Source organism: Epinephelus fuscoguttatus, linkage group LG7 (genome assembly GCF_011397635.1).
Source record: "Epinephelus fuscoguttatus linkage group LG7, E.fuscoguttatus.final_Chr_v1".
NCBI lineage: Eukaryota > Metazoa > Chordata > Actinopteri > Perciformes > Serranidae > Epinephelus > Epinephelus fuscoguttatus.
Window position 1 is genome coordinate 45,430,108 of NC_064758.1, and position 19,804 is coordinate 45,449,911.

The 19,804-nt window shown below is 46.5% G+C and overlaps 1 protein-coding gene across 1 annotated transcript; it reads right to left on the reverse strand.

Annotated features, from left to right (window-relative positions):
* Positions 1–116: 116 nt before the first annotated feature.
* hcfc1b (host cell factor C1b) lies at positions 117–18,387 on the reverse strand. The gene is made up of 28 exons (XM_049581585.1): positions 17,486–18,387; positions 16,190–16,338; positions 15,900–16,060; positions 15,602–15,804; positions 15,428–15,512; positions 15,222–15,328; positions 14,831–15,010; positions 14,367–14,681; positions 14,132–14,280; positions 10,521–10,649; positions 10,206–10,433; positions 9,954–10,067; positions 9,332–9,500; positions 9,118–9,233; positions 8,168–8,303; positions 7,591–7,757; positions 7,047–7,469; positions 6,137–6,203; positions 5,853–6,010; positions 5,611–5,754; positions 5,305–5,485; positions 5,024–5,155; positions 3,340–3,533; positions 3,093–3,209; positions 2,755–2,940; positions 1,504–1,798; positions 1,349–1,403; positions 117–894 (listed from the first exon to the last, which is right to left on the reverse strand). The coding sequence occupies exons 1-28, from the start codon at positions 17,655–17,657 to the stop codon at positions 855–857; spliced, it is 4,572 nt and encodes a 1,523-aa protein (XP_049437542.1). The 5' UTR covers positions 17,658–18,387; the 3' UTR covers positions 117–854.
* Between the last annotated feature and the right edge of the window lie 1,417 nt (positions 18,388–19,804).

Below are 19,804 nucleotides of genomic sequence, written 5' to 3' on the forward strand. Positions count from 1 at the left end.
GCCCCAACTGTGGTTGTTTTTAAATGTGCTCTACAAATAAAATTTGACTTCAGTATAAACAGTATATAATATTTATTATACAAACAGTGAAAACGATTTCTCAGAGTCGTTTGCTCTCAGATGATCCAGACTGAGCGGCGGACTCCGCCATCAACACACAGCTGAGGTAGTGTCTACATGTAAACACCTGAACAGAAACAGGAAACAGAGTCTTTTGTCATGACATCTGATCACTGACAGGAAGTGGACTCCATGTGGCCGGTAAAAAAAATGCTCTAAAAATCTTTATTGTTCCAGAGAATATTCACAAACGACAGGTTTGACTTCCTGCTCAGACAAACTGACCAATGGGTGAGCTCCGTCATTGCGGCCAACCAGCTCTCGATCAACAGATGAAGAAACAGAAACCACAGAAGAAGAAATAATAACACTTTTCTTGCAGACATTTATAAAAAAAAATGATAAACTAAATATTTTTTGATGCTACAGAAAGAAAATAATTTACAACAGAGCTGGTTTTAACCACGCCCCTCTGCAGAGACTCCGCCCACTGACACCACATGACCTTATCATGACATCACGGGGGTGGGATCTAAGACAGACGGACAGCTATAACTACTTTTAATAAATTCAAACTTTATTGGGTGAAAAGCTGTTGGCTCCGCCCCTCACCTTCTCCATGACGACCGAAAACGTCAAGTTCCGATTGGTTGAAAATGTACAAATATCCTACAAGTCTTTTATTTTGAAGCAGTCAGAGCCCCCCTCCTCCGCGATGTCACAGGAACCAGCTGCAGGGCGGGGCTTCAGACAACGTTAACCAATCACAGTCCCCAGCAGAACGGCGGCTCCTCCTATTGGTCAGTTTTGAACTTCTTTGGCCCGACAGGTTTTCTGAGGGCAGAAATTTAAAGTGTGTTAATGCGACTCAAAGATCAGCTGTGTCACATAAATACTTCATTAATAATACAATATATCACTGAACATATGCACCCTTTTACTGTTAGTACAGTATACGGGGCTTAGCTGGAGGCAAAACAATTCTCCACAGACATTAGCTAGCGCTAGCTAACAAGTTGTGTTGTCTTGTTTTAGACGATGGAGGAAGATGATGTGAGTGGTGTGTTCAGAAACACTCATTGTGAGTGTGGGAGCGCACTCTGACACAAACTGGAGCGTTGATAAATTTGGAGCGCTGTCTGAATGTAGCGTTGGGTTATCCAGAGCAGCGCACTCTCAGAGTGGCAGAGCGCACTCTGGACACTCTGTCTGTGGAGACCACCATTGTGACATCAGCTCTTAGAGGGTCTGTTACTCTTCTTCACGTGAGAAAATGTGAGCAGCTTACACGTCAGGCGAGGCTCCCGGTCTCTTTACAGCTGGTTTGTTGTCTTTACTGCTGTCTACAGGAGAGAGAATATGATCATCAATAATCAATATCAGTAATGATCATACAGCTGATCATTCCGTGCCGGCACATAATCCTCTGGTTATTATTCTCACCTTGGAGCCATCGGACCTGCGTGGCCGGCCCGTAACCCTTCTGATTGCGAGCAGCGATGCGGAAGATGATGGCGGGCTTGGTGGTGTAGTCGATGTGGGCGTTGGCGAGGCTAGTGGACTGGACCAGGCAGGACGGGGTGGGGCCGCAGTACACCCTCATGAAGGCCAGCTGGGCCGCACCTGAGCCGGAGGAGGTGGCCTGGCTGGACTGGATGGCCAGGTACACCGAGTACTCCGTGATCCTCCCTGACGTGACTGCAGGAGGCTCCCAGGTCAGCTGGGCCCCGTCCAGGTTCTGAGGATCCACAAGAACAGAGATAAACAGACTGGATCCACATCTGCTGACAGATCAGTGTGGTGGAACCGGATCCAGGTTCCTCTAACCCTTTCATCTCTACGTGACATTAAGATAAGATGAGATAAGATGACATTAAGATAAGATCAGATAAGATAAGATAAGTTGAGATGACATTAAGATAAGATGAGATAAGATAAGATGACATTAAGATAAGTTGAGATGACATTAAGATAAGTTGAGATGACATTAAGATAAGATAAGATAAGATGACATTAAGATAAGTTGAGATGACATTAAGATAAGTTGAGATGACATTAAGATAAGATAAGATAAGATGACATTAAGATGAGATAAGATAAGTTGAGATGACATTAAGATAAGATAAGATAAGATGACATTAAGATAAGATGAGATAAGATAAGTTGAAATGACATTAAGATAAGATAAGATAAGAATTAAACAGATTCTGCATGTCAGTAATTGATGAACAGATACATGTAATAACAGAGTTGTGTGGCTCCCCCTGCTGGTCTCTGAGCTCTATCACAACACATTACAGTGATGGTGTTTCCATGGTAACCCGGCCTGCTGCTACAGAGTAGGCTGGATGAAAACTTGAAGAGGAGAAACGCTGAACACTGTGACTGGTTTGGATTTGACCTGAGGCAGGATGTGACTCTAATCAAACCTGATCTCCACAAAGATTTGCCAGAAAACTAGACTGTGATGTCACGTTTCACCAGCAGGGCGCAGCGTCTCACAAGTCTGGCTACAAGTCCTCCAGCATATCTTGGTGAATATCAAGTTTGACTGCAGCATCATATCTCACCTTTGGTAAAATCAAACAGGCCGCAGTAACAATGTTCGGTGTTTCATCTCCTCTTTAATCTTACTGGTTCTACTGGGACTAAACCAGTTTGTTTACAACATCACAGACAGGAGGCGTGTCTCACCTTGCTGATCTTGATGGCGCACGGCGCTCCAGGGAAACCAGGAAGACACGTTTTGAAGGCCGACACCTCGGAAAACGCTCCGCGGCCGCAGATATTGATCCCTGCGACACGGAACTTATACGCTGTCCCCGGCTGCAGCTCCACCTTCCTCATCTGACTGTAGTCTGGGACCACACCTGAGTCATCCTGCAGGTACACACATCATCAATAACCTGATCAATAACCTGGTCTCAGTTATATAACCCTACCCCCTAACTCTGAACTATGAGCCATGTTTCCATGGTAACAGTCAGTGACACCTGACAGGAGAGGAGCTCAGGTGTTTCATGTGTTCTTACGTCGGCCATGTTGTCATCGTAGGGGACGTAGTAATGTGTGACCACCATGTTGGTAACCTTGACGATGCCGACGTCATACCAGCGACTTTCTTTCGCCGATGATGTCACCTTCTGCTTCTACACACACACACACAAAGTTAACATGTTAATGAGCATGTTGTTAGCGTGACATGTGAGTGTTTGCGTGTTGTCAACATGTTGTTAGCATGTTGCCTGTATGTTAATCCTCTGCCAGCTCGTTTCTCACCCCTGCGGCTGCTGCAACACCATTGGTCACCTCGGAGGCCGTAGGTTCAATCTTGATAACGCCCCCTGAAGTCAGAGGCGGGGCGGGTCCAAACGTACTGGCCAATCGAGCTACGGCGCTGGTCACTGCTGATGATGTCAGCTGGGTACTCTCTGCTGACGGGTCATTCAGGCTGTCTGCTGGAGCAAGGCCCTCTGGGAAACAACAGGAAACTTTATTGAACAGAGCAGGAGGACAAAAGTCTGGAGAAGAACGACACCTGTCAGACAGGTGAGTCTGTGACCAAACCACAGAAGAAGTGTTCAGGTAGAATTTACTGTTTTTATCCTTATTTTAAACAACACGTTTCACCAGTCAGTCATCAAAGAGTTAAACTGGGACTGAAGAAGAAGTCATTTAAATATTAAAAAAGGGGCAGATTAAATCAAATGTTTTCACGTTACATGAGAAGTCAGAAGTAAAAAGATGAATTATGAATACGTGTGTGTGTGTGTGTGTGTGTGTGTGTGTGTGTGTGTACAGTGTATATGTTTCAGTCTGTTATTATTCAGAGAATTAGGTCAGTTTTTCTGAAACAATCAAAGATTAAAGCCGAAAGTTAGAGTGAACTAAATGATCAATCAGTCAGACTGAGGCTGCGTTCACACCTGCCCTGTTTGATTCGGTTCAATTGAACTCAGGTTCATTTGTGCAGGTGTGAACACACCAAAACAACCGGACCGAGACCTTCTTGAAGAGGTGGTCTCAGTCCGGTTCCAAAGGAACTGTGGTGCGGTTGGTTTGTGGTGAGAAGGTGTTGCGACCTGGATGTGAAGCAACTGCAGTCACATGACACATTGTTTGGGTTAAACATGAGCATGTTCCAGTCCTGGAGGATTATTAATGTGCACCTCCTCCTGTACTGCCTTAATATGCACATTCAGCACATCCAATGCATCAAAACATTGTTTTCTAGTTGGAGCCGCGTTTGCCTCGTTTTCAAACTGTATGCTTTGACTAAAATGAACAATGACAGCAATATAGTCCACGATGAGCAGCGCTAAAATCAACCTGCGTAGTTGTCCCTCCATTGTGACATTAGAAAGTGTCACATTTATCTTGCAAGTGTACTCTTCTTCAACGTTTGCTTTACTTCCTGGATTTTTCCCACATGGAAATTCTGACCAATCAAGAGCAGCTTTCTCACACAAGGCATTTGATCTGGTCCTCTTGTAAATGCTGCCGTGAGAACATGAACCAACTCTAGGCAATTATACAACTTTGGAACAACATGAGTCCCTGATTCAGACCGGAGGAGACCACTCTAGGGCTGACAGCAGCCTGAGATGTTGTTCCAGCTTCAGTTCACTGAGACATCTTCAGTCCCAAAACAAGGTTTAACCACTAAAGCTCGGTACACACTGTGTGATGTTGGGCTGTCCCAGACGAAAGCTGACCAAACCAGCCACGCTGACACAGAGAGAACATGCAAACTCTGCACAGAGGGGCTCCCACACCCCGGGGTTCGTACTAGGAACCCTCTTACTGTCAGGCAACAATGCTAACCCCTGAACCACCGACACTAAACACTGATTTCACAGTAGGATGCTGAATCGTGACATCACTGAGACGTTCGTTCATTGATTCAGGTCCTGAGTGTCTGACTGTGGGAAACAGTCTGAGACGTTTGTGTTTGCTGCTCTACCTGTAGGCACGCTGCTCTGCTCCGCTGGCTCTGACTCTGGATGGTTGTGGATGTCCTGCTGCTGCTGGACCAGAGCTGCCAGCTCCTGCTGGGTCAGAACGATGGGGATGGACTGATCCACCGCCCCCCCTCCTTCACACACACACACACACACACACACACACACACACACACACACACACAGATGAGGATGAATATGCAAAGTGTCTCCTCCCTCAACATGATGGATCAGCTCCTGAACATTAAAACTTCTCTGTGTGACCTCTGCCATCTCATCTCACCCATCTGTGCTGCTGCCTGCAGGACCGCCCGTATGGTCGCCTGCTGAACTGCCTCCTCTGTTGCCGTGGTAACAGCCAGCTGATCGGAGGTCAGTCCTGTCACCATCAGGGTCGTAGCCCCGGAGACCTCCTCACCTCCATCCCCTTCTGATGACATCAGCTCCTGAGGGAGACCGTCCGTCTGAAAGAAAGACAAGCTGGTGTGTTACTCATGGGTCATTGTGTGTGTGTAGTAGTGAGTGTGTCAGGTCAGGTGCATGAGCACAGGTGTCAGGTATCAGTCTACAGAGCTCGCTGCGTGTGCACCTGTGCTGCTGCTGCGCTGCCCTCCATGTGAACCTGTAACACTGGGACCGCCATCTGCATAGGCTCCTCCCCCTCCTCTGCTGCTGCTGCTGTCGCCATGGCAACAGCATCAGAGGACTCTGCCCTGACCAATGAGGAGATCTCCTGCACACAGACAGAAAGAGGGAATCATGGGACATCAGAGGGGACAATGGTTTGTGTGAGTGTGTAAGTGTGTAGGTGAGTGAGTGTGTGTCACTCACAGGTATAGATGGGCCAGGGGTGGGTGTGGCCTGTGTAACCGTGGTAACAGCTCTGCTCTGACTGGCTGTGGTGGAGGAGGCAGTGTCGGACATGGAGGAGGTGGGGTCAGATGAGGAGGAGGCGGCGTCTCCCTGCAGACCGTCTCCACCCTGCTGAGCTGCAGACAGAGGACAGGAAGTGACATCATTTCCTGATATTAATGTTAATTCTCTTCACGTCTGTTTTACTGACCACATTAACATGATAATTAAACCGTGTCTTGTTGGTCGTGTCGGCAGGTTACCTGTCGCTGTGGTGGCGGTGTTGGTGGTTCCTGTTTCATGGGTCTCACACGGAGGATTTGAACACACCTGCAGGTACAAACACCTGAGTTCAGTCTCTGGCCGACACACCTGTCTGTCTGAGGCTACAGAGGGCTGAGTTTTACAGTTAGATACCAGAGCATCACATGACATCAGAAGATCTAAAATATAAGTGGTACCAACCACGCTGGCCCCTTTAGAAGGGGGGAGCTGCCCTATGACTTAAGTACCGTGATCATTTTGTATCATGGGGCCTCTGGTGATTCCCACCACTAACAGTCATCATTTCAATGTAGTGAGACCTTTTTTTTTTTTTTTTTTAACGGACATCACTGTATGAAACGACCTATAGTAACCTCTTGGATAATCAGAGCCTCGTAACACTTCACAGCTACAAACTAGAGACCTGCAGCACTCAGAGGACGATGACTTTCATAGGTATACTGACAATAAGGGCGTTTCTCAGCTGTTTCCAGAACAGAAGTGCTCGCCATCCAATCACTGAAAATGCTTGGTGTCTTACTGTGGTAACTATGGTATCAAAACAAAAACTGTCTCAACAACTTGTGAAACGTAAATGAGGATGGGAACCGCCATCATGTACTCTGATCATAATGTTCTCAGCCCCTATGCACTCTAAACTTTCAAAATCTGAAGAGGTGCCGAAACAGAACACAATATTTATTACATATTTATGACGAGAGCAGCTTCACACGGCGCTGAGCTGCATCTCAAATTGATCTTCAGGTTCCCAGCTTTCAGATGATGTATATCACTTACGTGGCATCTACTGTCGCCCTGCTGTCTTCCCCAAAGAATCTCCCATCCCCATGTGGTCTCAGAAGATTAACCAATCAGGATGCAGCTGTCTGCAGGCAGGTGTGCTCTCACCTGACGAAGTCCTCCCGCTCCAGCTGTGGTGGCGGTGTTGGTGGTTCCTGTGTCGTGGGTCTCACAGGGCGGGTTGGAGCACACTCTGTCGTTGCCACCCATGGTTGCCGAGGCGACGGTGGCGGTGTTGGTGGTTCCTGTGTCGTGGGTCTCACAGGGCGGGTTGGAGCACACTCTGTCGTTGCCACCCATGGTTGCTGTGGCGACTGTGGCGGTGTTGGTGGTTCCCGTGTCGTGGGTCTCACAGGGCGGGTTGGAGCACACTCTATCACTGCCGCCCATGGTTGCCGCCGCAGTAGCAGTTGTAGTAGTACTTGTCGTACTTCCAGGTTCTTCTGAGGTAGGTGAAGCCATGAAGGTGACGGGCAGATCTTGGACCAGCGGCTGAGCCTCGGCACCACTCGGAGTCGTGATCAGAGTCACCTGTACACACAGATCTGCAGTGTTAGTACACACACACACACACACACACACACTGCTGTACTACAGCGTAGAGGAAAAAAAATGCAGTATTACTACAGTACCTGTCCGTCAGTGTTTTTACCTGTTTATGTCCCGCTGCTGCAGTTGCTGTAGTAACCTGGCTGGCCAGCGTGGCAATGGTTGCCAGGGTTGTGATGGGTGTTGCCAGGGAGGCATTAGCAGCTGAAACAGCTCCTCCTGCCACTGTGGTGGAGATACTTCCTGTTACTGTCCCCTGACTGGACATACCTGAGACACAAACACACCTGTCAGAGGGCTGGGATTGGTTCACACACACACACACACACACACACACACACACACACACACGCACGCACACAGGTGGGTGGGGCTATCATACAAGTCGCCAACTGCAACATTCACACACACTCACACAGTGATGACATCAGGAGCAATTTAGCTAAGTATCTTGCCCAAGAATACTTGGACCCGCTCTGGAGATGGCTGTGGATCAGGAGAGGAGGCCCAGGGGGAGGAGCCAATGTCACCTAAAACAAGCCTGATCAACCATAGCTGGGTCACCTGGGCAAGACCCTCAACACCTGAAGGCCCATCACTGATGATGTGTTGTATTCTATCAACAGGATGGCTCCGCATGTTACAGCTGAGGAACGCCTCCATGGCCAAACCGTGTTTACCTGTGGTTCCCTTGACAACCAGTGTGGTGACGGTGGGTTTGGCGCCGCCAACTCCCGGTGACACCAGTCTGACTCCGCCCATTGGGACGGTCCTGAGGATTGAACCAGGCGTCCCCGGAGCTCCTTTTAGCACCACCTGAACACACACAGACACACAAAGGTTTGTGACAACTGATGTGACAGTCTGTTACGGAGTTCCACAAGGTTCTGTGCTCAGACCGATTGTATTCACTTTTTCATGCTTCCCTTAGGCTATGTTATGAGGAATCATTCTGTACATTTCTGTTACGCAGATGATACGCAATTATATCTATCAATCAAGCCAGAAGAAAGCTAATTAAACTACAGGCATGTCTTAAGGATATCAAAACCTAAATGAGCTACAGATATAGTTTCTCTTAATGCCCTGATCCCCAGCACCACCGTAAGGAACCTCGGAGTAATCTTTGATCAAGATATGTCCTTTGACTTCCATATAAAATAATAAAACTTCAAGAACTGTGTTCTTTCACCTGTGTAATACTGACAACATTAGGCATATCTAAAAACTGGTCCATGTATTTGTTACCTCGAGGCTGGATTATATTTATCTCTTATTATCAGGTTGCCCCAACATGTCTCTCTAAACACTATCCAGCTGATCCAGAACGCAGTGGCACATGTCTCGACAGGAACTAAAAGCAGACCTCCCATCTGTCTGCTGAGCGTAGCCACTTCCTATGTCTGTCCTTTCAAATTAAGGTTTGGATATATTTTGACAAGGTGTAGCTCCTAATATCTTATGTGATTCACTAATCTTGGTGACTAATGACCTTTCTGGTCGACTAACGTTTGGTTGACTGTTAAAGGGCAGCCCCGCTGAAAATACAATCTGATAAGATTTTAGATTGTAGAATACCTGTGTGTTTGTGTGTGTTACCTGTGTGTGTGTGTGTGTGTGTGTGTGTTACCTGTGTGAGCCCCTGCTGGCCGCCTGCAGAGATCTTGGGGACAGTGGTGATGATCGTCCCAGCAGTACCTGGTGTCACCATTTTGGTGGTCAGGATTGTGATTGGACTGTTGGCACCTGTAGGGGGAGGGGCTTCACTCAGTCAGTCATCACATTACACATAAAGATCAGCTCAGGTGTTTAGGTGTGTGTGTGTGTGTGTGTCTGCCCTGTACCTGCCCCACCCTGCAGTGCTGACACTGGGATGGTCTTAATGTAGGTAGTCCCAGGTTTGGAGGTTGCCGGGGCGACACCAGCCTGGGCGGTGCTGAGAATGGTGGTTTGTTTACCGTCTGCTGAGGTCACCAGCTTCAGGATGGTCCCTGCTGGGAGGCCGGCCTTCGCCTGGCGCACAGGGAGGGGTTAATATCAGGTGTAAACTTACGGGGCATTTCAGACGACTTAACAACTGAACACTTCACAGAGAGATGTTTCTGAGAACATCTGGTGATGCAGTAACAGAATCTAGATTCATATCTGATCAGTACCGTCTGGTTCAACAGTTTGACTGCAGCACATGAACAGTGACTGAAATAACTGACAGCTGTCTTAGAGTCTCTGCACTTATTTCACTCATGTCATCACCAAAGTTTCTCTTTAATGGCAGCAGCCAATCAAATCCAGCCAGCAACTATTAGTATAAACAGATAAACACAGAGGAGGCATCGATACCCAGCGTCCTGCCTCTCAGCTTCTTCTTCTGCTTTCGCCGCAGTAGGCGTGGTCTCATCTAAAGTGGGTCAGTAAAACGACAGACACAACATGCGCTGCTCCTCAGTCGATCTCAGTAAGCAGTACCTGGAGGATCTGGGTGACTGGGTTGCCCACAGTCTGACCAGTAGCTGCTCCACTCTGAACTGGTTTGGTCTGAACCACGGACATCATCTTCCCCAGGTTACCAAGGTTACCGATCTGAAAGAGAGGGAGAAGTGATGTCATCAGGTCAGTCTACCTGACATCCAAAACATATCGATCAAACATCTGTATGACTTATGGCTCAGAGTTTTAATGACATATTAAAACTTAATTACAGCAGGTGACATCACTCACCAGAGCCCCGCCTCCTCCCACACTGAGAGGACTGTTAACGAGTGTGATGGTCTTTGTGACTCCGCCCACCACTGTGGTGACCACCTGAGCCTGCTGGGACACCGTCACCGTGCCCGACTTGTGCACTGTGATGATTGGTCGGCCAGGGGTCCCGGGGGTGGAGACTACAGGGACTCCGCCCACCTGAGCAGCAGCAGTCTTCAGCATTCTAGTGGCCGGGTTACTCACCTGAGACAGGAAACAGGAAACATGTTTGTACTGATCAGCTGATCACAACAGCTGTTCCAACAGTACCATCACAGTGTTGTACCGCACCGTCTTTACAACAGTTGCTCCAGCGGGGACGTTGAGCACCGTTGCTGTGGATGGAGGGATCTTTTGGGTCGCTGCAGCCGCCGCCGCCAGTGCAGCCATACCACTCATCTGAGGACTGCTTCCTGTTGGCTGAGAGCAAACAGGAAGTAGGAAGAGGGTACTTCAACTGTTGAAAGTCAAAGTTAAGTTTGAAACAAGAGTTTGACAAAAAGTTCAGAACAGAAAGTCCAGTAAAGTGGAACGTTCAGGAGCTTTCAGCCACATTCTGTGGGCTTCATCAGTGGAAAGAGTTGCTCTGTTGTCATGGAGATAGTTTAGTTGCCAAATGACTTCTACAGTATGAATTTCAGTCGCATAACAACAAGGCAAGCATGGTATGAGGCAAACATGTGATGTGTGATGACGTCTAATACTGTGATGATGACACGACTTGTGATAAACAAATATTGAAGTGTGCAGGTTTTGTGTTTCTGCTGACACAGACTCCAAACACTGAAAAAATCTTTTTCAAAAATGCATATTTTTACAGGCTGACATGGATAAAAGATGAAAAACTTGAAAGTGATCACAGAGGGACCTGCTGTAACATCGTGGAGTTTGCTGAAAACTTTGATTTTATGACAGAATTATTTAAAATCTGCTTTTGTACAACTGACGAGATTTTTAAAAATTATTTTAGCATCTAATTTTATATACTTTATTAATCCCCCCGAGGGGAAATTCAATTTTTCACTCCGTTGTCATTAACACACAGGCCCGAAATACACACACATGCACAAACAGGACCTATACATGCACAAAGTGGATTGATGTCAGAGTGAGGGGGTTGCCTTGGTCAGGCGCCCCGAGCGGTTCGGGGTTCAGGGTTTCTACTCAAGGGCAGTGAACTGGCACCTCTCCAGCCACCAGTCCACGCTCCTTATTTGGACCGGACAGGGACTTGAACCGGCGACCCTCCAGTTCCCAACCCCGGTCCCTATGGACTGAGCTACTGCTAATCATGAAGTCTCCATTGGCGCCCGAGTCAGAGTTGTCACTATCCTGCAGTGGTACTCAAACATTTTCTGTCATGACCACTTCAGGAGCCACAAAAATATATGCCCCCCTAACCCACAACTTTTTAATCAATCATTAAAAGCTCCTAATAAATATGAGGCTTCATGTTGAATTTTATTGAAATAAAGTTCAGCACGACAGCATCAGCAGACTCTTGTAGGCTTGGACAATAAGTCATTTTTCATACCTTCATAACGTCCTGAAATTTCAGCGGGGTACTGGCAACGCCACTACTTTGTGCAAGCTCGTTCAGCTTTTTCAAACTAATAAACACCCAGTAGAAACTCACGCAAAATTAAGAAATGTAATAATCTCACAACTATTTTCCTCATTAAACAGAGAAATACAACTGTACACCTTTTGAATTCTCATTTCTCTTGGTCACTGAAACTCGTCAAACACATAAAACTCACCCAAACTGTTCTGGTTTCTCCAGTCAGTCAGTCCACTGTTCCAACAATCAAAAACTTTGGTCGAGATGAACCCTTAATTGATCATCAGGCGCAGTCTGCTTTTTCCACCATTTTAGTTCATCATTAGTGACTCTTGTACTTATTGTACTCCTGTTGTTACTCTGTTAGATACTGTTTTTTTCTTTTGCTCCATGAAAACACTTCTTATCTTGTTATTTGTACATTTTTCCAGATATCTAATACTCTATTCTTATTCTACAACTGGGCCCAATAAGTGACCCACTGGTTGTTCTGGTTGTGAATGTTTAATTTTGGTTACTGTCCTTAGTGTTACTGTAATTTAAGGCATTTCTCTGGCACAGGAATTTCCCTCTAGATAAATAAAACCACGGAAAAAAACACCAGAAAAAAACCACAATGTGTTCCCATGATGTGCACGTGTTGCTCACACAGCCAGTGTGGCCTGGGCGTTACTCCACCATCACTCTGTGTTGCGGTGTCTTTTAGTTCAGCCGCCTGTTCCGTCAGTAGAGATTGGAGACTGACCTCTGGTGGCGTGAGCTGTGCACTACATACATTGAGTTTAAGAAAGGGAAGAGCGCCTGTATTGAGTGTGCCAGTAAACCCGGAACTCCGTTAGCGCTTTTAGCACTTCCGGTTCTCTCGTCTAAAAGTCAAAACGTTTTTTGAATGGGATTTTGGTAAAATGCCTCAAATAAGGTCTGTGGTTAACAAAAGCTTAAGCGAGTTTCAGGTTTTGTTCTACGACATAAAACACGTCAGTAAATACCCTACTTGTGAATTTTGAAGCTTTTACGTGTCGTAAAAAAGGTGGTTGCTAACAAGTTGCTCAATACGACTACAAACCCTGCCGGGGACATTAAACGTCATCACCCTCGAACAGGTGAGAGTGCTGGCAGTCCGCCATTACAGCTTCTTATTTAGCTTAAACAGTCCGATTTCCCCATTATACAATGTTTTTAAAATAAAGCGGCCGTAATCAGTTGAAAGCTTAGTGGCGGTGACGTCAAGAGTCATGCGACCGTGGAGTAGTCATGTAGTCCGTTAAAGCCTAACGTTAGCTTTTTACTTCTGGCGATCGCATTTAAGCTTCAAATGTGGTATGAAAGGTGTTCATATGTGAAGATTATCTCGCTGAACAAAACCTGTAAGTATCATAAACTTGTGTTAGCCACAGAGCTTATTTTCTGACATAATCCAAAACGCAATGCAAAAATCACATTCACTTTCTCTTCCGGGAACCAGCGCGATGCTAAACTTCCGGGTTTTGACGTCAGCCCTGGCACACTCTATTTATGACAATATTAAAATTTACTGTCATTATTTCTGAACACCCTGGTATACTGTAATACTGTGAAACCGCCTGAGCCTGGACTCTTGCATATTTTCCCTCCATAAATCAGATTCATTCATCTTGCCAAAGGACCGCAGTGGAAAATTAGCCAGCTGACTGCACATTTTCAGAAATGTTATTAATGTGTGCTGTCCCCATTAACAAATAAATGAAATAAAATTTGTTTTACTTCATATTTTTCTTCTGGTCATCCATGCCCCACCTGCAGTGGTTCTTTGTCCCCTCAGGGGGGCCCGCCTCACAGCGTGAGAAGCACTGCTATACGCTAACAATCCCACCTCTTTCACAGAGTCCTGTCTGCGGTGGAAACGCTAAAAAGATCTACAGTTTAGTTCAGGTACACTCAGCTTGTTTTGCCTGGGGGCCACTTTTACAAAATGACAGGTAGCTCAGGGCCAGTCGCAGTCGCCTCCGTTTCTAGGATTTGAGGACAACAGGGGCTGAGCCTGGACCTCTGTCGGGGGTCCATTTTGATGCTTTTAATGCACTCTGGCACCTTAAGGCTATTATCAGCATCAAAAAAATTTCCAGTATAAATTCATTCATTTTCATTGTTAATTAGAAAATAGTTGGGGGGCCACCCAGCAGCCTATCGGGGGCAAGATTTGGCCTGCGGCCTGTAAGTTAAGTATCACTGGTTTAGGTACGTGTCCTTGGAGGTTAACCACCAGCTCTGAGGGTACGATACTCAAAGTGTTTGGGTATAACGTGGCTAAAGTGTGATTAACATGTGGTGAGAAGCTCCAGAGGAATAAAGATCTCCTTACCGTCCCCTGACCAGCCTGAGCGGGTACGACCATACGAACACCTGCAGGAAGTGTCGTCACGGTGACCGGAGACTTTGGCGCAGCCTGTCTCACTGTGACAATGGAGGGTCCGCCTGCTGCACCTGGAGCTGCTGCCATCCTCAGGACAGCTGCAGAAATACAGGACACAGGTGAAGAACATTCTGATCTACCTGCTGCCACCTGTAGATGTACCTGTACAGGCGAGTAAACCTACCTGGTGATTTGGCAGTGGCAGCCAATGGGCTTCCAGGTACGGAGGCAGTGGGGGAGGGAACCAGCGTGATGCCAGACAGCGGGACAGTTTGGTTAGCTGGTGGCATGGTGATGGGGGCAGGGGTCTTGGGGGAGCTGGTCGCAGGTGTGGCAGTGGGGATGGGGTTGGGGGCGGGGCTAGAGGCAGGTGAGCCGATGTCGTACTTCTGCACCTGCAGCAGGTAAGTCTCAGCTGTCTGTGATGGACCCCAGCTCACCTCAAGAGACGTGGTGTTGGCTCGGACCAGCTGCACCCGGGAGGGAGCGCAGGGACGCTCTGTGGACAGACAGGTGAGACAGGTAAGTTTAAACTGAACATCTGTTCCTCACCTGTCTCCAGGTGCTACAGGTATTTATTCCTCACCTGTCGCCAAGTATCTAACACAGCTCCTCACCTGACCCCAGATATTTAACATCACTCCTCACCTGTCTCCAGGTACCAGAGGTCCTTGCAGCACACCTGGTTGTTCCAGGCCTTCCTGTATCCATCTCTGCCGCTCCAGATGTAGAGTCTTGAGTTGATGGCCACGCTGCAGTGACCTGCTCGAGCTCTGGGGACGTTCTCCTCCAGACTGTCCATCAGGACCGTCTCCCAACACATCGAGTCTTCAGAGTGGACAGGTGGACAGACAGATGAACAGGTAGTTTCGCTGCAGTGTCAATTTCCTGATGACGTCACTACTCTCTGAACAGAGAGTGTGTGTGTGTGTGTGTGTGTGTGTGTGTGAACATGTATTACCCATGTTGTGGGGAAATACATCTGTTTACACACAGTGGGGACCTGTGTGTGTGTGTGTGTGTGTGTGTGTGTGCGTACCCAGGTTGAGACAGGCCAGTGTGTTGGTACACTTCCACTCCTTCTCATGAGTTGCCACTTTGACATCATCCATCACCAGAGGAATCCAACCTCCAAACACATACATCCTGACAAAGAGACAGACAGACAGGTGGAGACAGACAGACAGGTTAAAGTATAAATGTCAGATTAACAGATGCATTAACAACATGTATGTGTAGTATTACTTGTTGTTGATGGTGGTGGCAGAGTGCAGGCTGCGGGGGAGGGGGGCGGTTCCATTTAGGGCCGGTTTACTCCACGTCAGAGAATCTGTGACATCATAAGAACAGGGACCAGTCAGAAGTCAGTGTGAAGTCACCTGTGCGGAGTCTGTCTCACCTGTGTGGAGGCTAACTCACCTGTGTGGAGCACCCACAGGTCTCCCAGTCTGCAGCCGCTCATCCCTCCGTAGATGATGAGTCTGTTGCCGTTGCGACCATTCGCCACCACAGCCGTGTGACTCTCTCTAGGTGGCGGCGGCGGACCTGAAGTTGTCGGGATCTCCCAGCCGACCACGCTGGAGATCGGTCGCAGCTCCAGACGGTACAGGTCGTTCAGATACCTGAGAGGGACAGGTGTACAGAAGGTTTCTGACTATAACCTGGCTCTGGGTCAGACAGTGGTGCAGGTACCTGAGGACCGTCTGATGTTTCTTACCTGGGGATGTTGTTCTTGGGGTCTTCACTGTCATTGGCCAGTCCTCCAAACAGGTAGCAGCAACTGCCAATCAGAGAGAAGCTGTGTCCGAGGCGGGGGCAGGGGGGCGGCCCATTCTTTGGAGCCTTGGCCTTTAGATGTTTCCACTCCCAACGACTCGCCTGAGGGAGAAAACAGACAGTGTGTCAAATACAACCTCTCCATCAGCAGACTGCCCAGGTGTACCAACAGTCCCTAGGTGTGCCAGCAGCCCCCAGGTAGACTGTGCCCTCTGCAGTGACATCACTGACCTGCAGCTCGTACAGGTCACTGCTGTATTTTCCATATTCGACCATCCCTCCAAACACCAGCAGCCTTGTCCCGTCACATGCGAAGCCGTAGGCGGCACATCCAGGGGGGACGTCGCCTCGCACTGCAGGGATGAACCACTGGTTGGTGGCTACAGGGGAGTCAGACAGATTACAGGAAGAGTTCATTACACTACACACTGAAACATCTCCAGGATGAGCTGCTGGTTAGTCGCTGCGGGATTTGTGTGTGATCATTCTACTTCCTCCATCCTGAGACCCTGAAACAGATCCGGGGTCAACATGTAGGACTGTCTAATCATTTAAATGTGTCTCAGTGGAGACGAGGGTCAGCTGATCTGATGGGATGATAAATTACTGTAATATTAATGGTGCATTATTGTAAAAATGTAAAAATACTTGTAGAAATCATAACACCAACATCAGTCAGTTATGTAGTCAAAAGATAAATGTGTAGAGTCGGCTTCATCAATGACTCGTGGACACACTCACTAACTTCATTTTTTTCCTTATCAGCCAAAATATTTCTCTCATCTTAGTTTGCATGTCAAGTGAATCTTCAGGAACAAAATACAGCTGCAGAAACACACACACACTTGTTATTTATCTAATGATATATAATACTAAAACACTCAACATTATTTCATGTTTTTTTGTTTGGTCAAAAGTTAAAACATAACTTATTATCATTATTATTCATCCAAAGTTAAAATATTAAATATTTGTTAATGTTTATTTCTTTGATCCAAAGAAAAAATATTTAACATCATTTTAAGTTTGTTTTTCCTTTAAATCCAAAATTAAAACACAAAACGTATTATTTCATGGGTTTTCTGTGTACCACGTTAAGACATTAAAATTATTTCCTGTTTTTGTTTTTCATTGATTCAAAGTTAAAACATATATTTTTAAATAATTTCTTATTTTTTGTCTCAATTTTTTCTTCTGCTGCAGCGGGGGGGCGGGTCTCTGTGACGTCGGCAATGTTTTCAGTAAAAACGCGCCATTTCTGCCGGATCCTCTCCGTTAGCTAAATGGCTAATACTGTTAGCATGCGGGTAGCTAACCTAGCTTAGCAGGCTAAACTCCCTGTAAACTTCAACAGCATACCGGCATCAGATTGTTTTACACCAACTGAATACAACCAATAAGCTAGTTAGCTAGCGGTTAGCTTGCAGTTAGCATAAACAGCAGCTAATCATAGCACGGCTAGCATCTTAGCTTAGCTGCATATCCTCCAGACATACTTTACACAACTTAAAAGAGTTAACCGGTTACCGGTGTTATAAACGTGCAGCTCATCCACGATCCCCTCGTTCCCTCCGCCGAAAACCACCATTAGCTCCTTGATAGCCACGGCTCGGTGCCCGTGCCGGGGCCGTGGGACCGGGCCGGTCCAGCCCAGGACGCGCTTCCAGCGGGGCTGCACCACCGCAGGTTCGGAAGCCATGACGATGCTGTCAGGGTGCTCCTCTCCCGGTCCTCAGTGATGGGGTGAAAAAAATCCAAATTAAGTCGAAAAAATACAAGTCTCCGGTTTGCTAACAGCTGCTCAGGATTAGCATCGGCCTGCTAACTAGCTCCTGAGGCTAACTAGCCAACTGAAGCTAGCTAGCTAGCTTTTTTTCAGACGGGATCACAGATTCCGTCTGTTTTATTTAACAGAGTGAATTAACCTCCTCCTCTGGTGATCCAGTCTGTGGCTCTAACAGAGACCAGTCTGTGGCTTTAACAGGGACTAGTTTGGGGGTCTAAAAGGGACCTGTGTGTTTAGCTAGCCCAGAGACTGCAGCAGCCTGCCCGGTGAACGCTGAGCAGTGTCGGTAGCGAACCGCCGGGAGCTGCTCTGGCTAACAGAAACCAGCAGAATCACACATCCAGCTGCGGGAGAAAGCGCCACACGGCCGCTCCATGCATCAGTGTGAGGGGGCACCGTGGGGACCGAGAGCCGCTGTTAAAGATGCAAAGCAGAGCGTCTGTGCGCCGGGATGGAAGCCGCCATCTCGCTGCTAACAGCAATCAAACAAAACACAGGGAGAGAAGCTAAGTGGCTAACTGCTAACAGTCAGCTGGTCCACCGCAGGGTGTCAGTCACCTCACAGTGTTTACACATCAGACACACATCTGCAGACCACAGCCATGATGTTAGGGACTGTACATGATAATAACACACACAAGTCACCTCTTATAAGGGACTCTTTTGGGGTTTTTTCCATGGGAGAAGGGCTAGCAAATTTAATGGCTGTATTTTGTATTTATCTCAGATTTTTAAAGAAAACATGCAGGTTTGGAGGGCATGCTTTCTTTAAAAATCCCCAAAATTACACTGAAACACTGACGAAATGCCAGAGAATGCCTCCGTCAAATAAAACAAAACATAACAAACAAATCTGATCTTAAAAAAGTGATATTTCATCAAAATGACTTTTTTTATCGTCTCATTAAAAATTTGTCCAAAAATAAATTGTTTGCATGACAAGAGTGTAAAGCTGAGGCTTTCTCCAACTCCAGGGTTTCATCCTTAACTTTTAACTTTCAAACATCAAAGGGTAAATTTTAAAAATATAAGGGACTGTTCTTTACTTATGAGAGGAGGGGGATGGCTGGGGTGTGACTTTGTTGTTTTTGTTTGTTTGTTTTTTTACCCTCCCTGAAGCTCCAGATATCTCCCCTTGAACCTCCCTGAGTGACTGGAGGAAAGCCCATGACCCTCCCTCCTCCATAAATGAGTTATTAGATTTTTAAAACTTACCCTTTGATGTTTGAAAGTTAAAAGTTAAAGATGAAATCATGGAGTTGAAAAAAAAATCTAATTTTTTTACTCATTGGACAAACTGTTAATTTTTGGACAAGTTCTACATGAGACATAGAATAAAGTGATTTTGATTAAGTATCACTGTTTTAAGATCTGATTTCTTTTGGGGGGGGGGGGGGGGGGGGTTTATTGTGATGGAAGCGTTCATTGTACATGACGTGTCCAAGGTCCGTCGGAAATTTGAAAATCTAACAATTTCTTCTTTTTTTTTTTTGGTGTGATTTTTAATGAAAACATTGCTTCCAAACCCGCTGGACCGTAGAAACAGTGTTTCCTTTAAAAAATCTGCATTAAAATAAAATATAAACACAACCACTACATTTTTTATGCCTCTACCCAAGACCAAAATAAAAAAATATAAGTAACTCCCACCTCATAAATAAAGAACAGTCCCTATTAACTAATTTATGGTGGAAGGAGGGACATGCATTGGACATGCCTGTTGCTCCAGGAGGCTCAAGGAAAAATATTTGTAGCTTTGGGGAGTGTCAAAGTTAAATAAAAAACAACAGCTCAATCAGTTATCTAAAGAAGTTATCAATAATAATGTTAAAAGTAAATCAATGGTTCTCACAGTAACTCATCAATAAGTTGATCATGTAATAAATGGATTTTGGTCCAGATGATGTGCAGCTGTTTCCTTCAGAAGGTCAGAGGTCAAACAGTTCAACAAAATGTCTGCTGGTCGACTGACTGAATTAAACAGCAGCCACAACCCGGAAACCCAAAAGTTTACCTCTAAGTGATGTACAGAGAGAAATAAATGATTTATTAACCCTTTA

Bases quoted from the DNA above. Each gene is read 5' to 3' on its own strand.
- hcfc1b (XM_049581585.1), bottom strand. From the start codon at position 17,657: ATGGCTTCCGAACCTGCGGTGGTGCAGCCCCGCTGGAAGCGCGTCCTG. The intron at 15,805-15,899 runs GTAAGAAACATC...TGTCCCTCTCAG, and splicing joins CCCAAGAACAACATCCCCAG to GTATCTGAACGACCTGTACC. The intron at 8,304-9,117 runs GTAACACACACA...GTGTGTGTTCAG, and splicing joins GCCAGCAGGGGCTCACACAG to GTGGTGCTAAAAGGAGCTCC.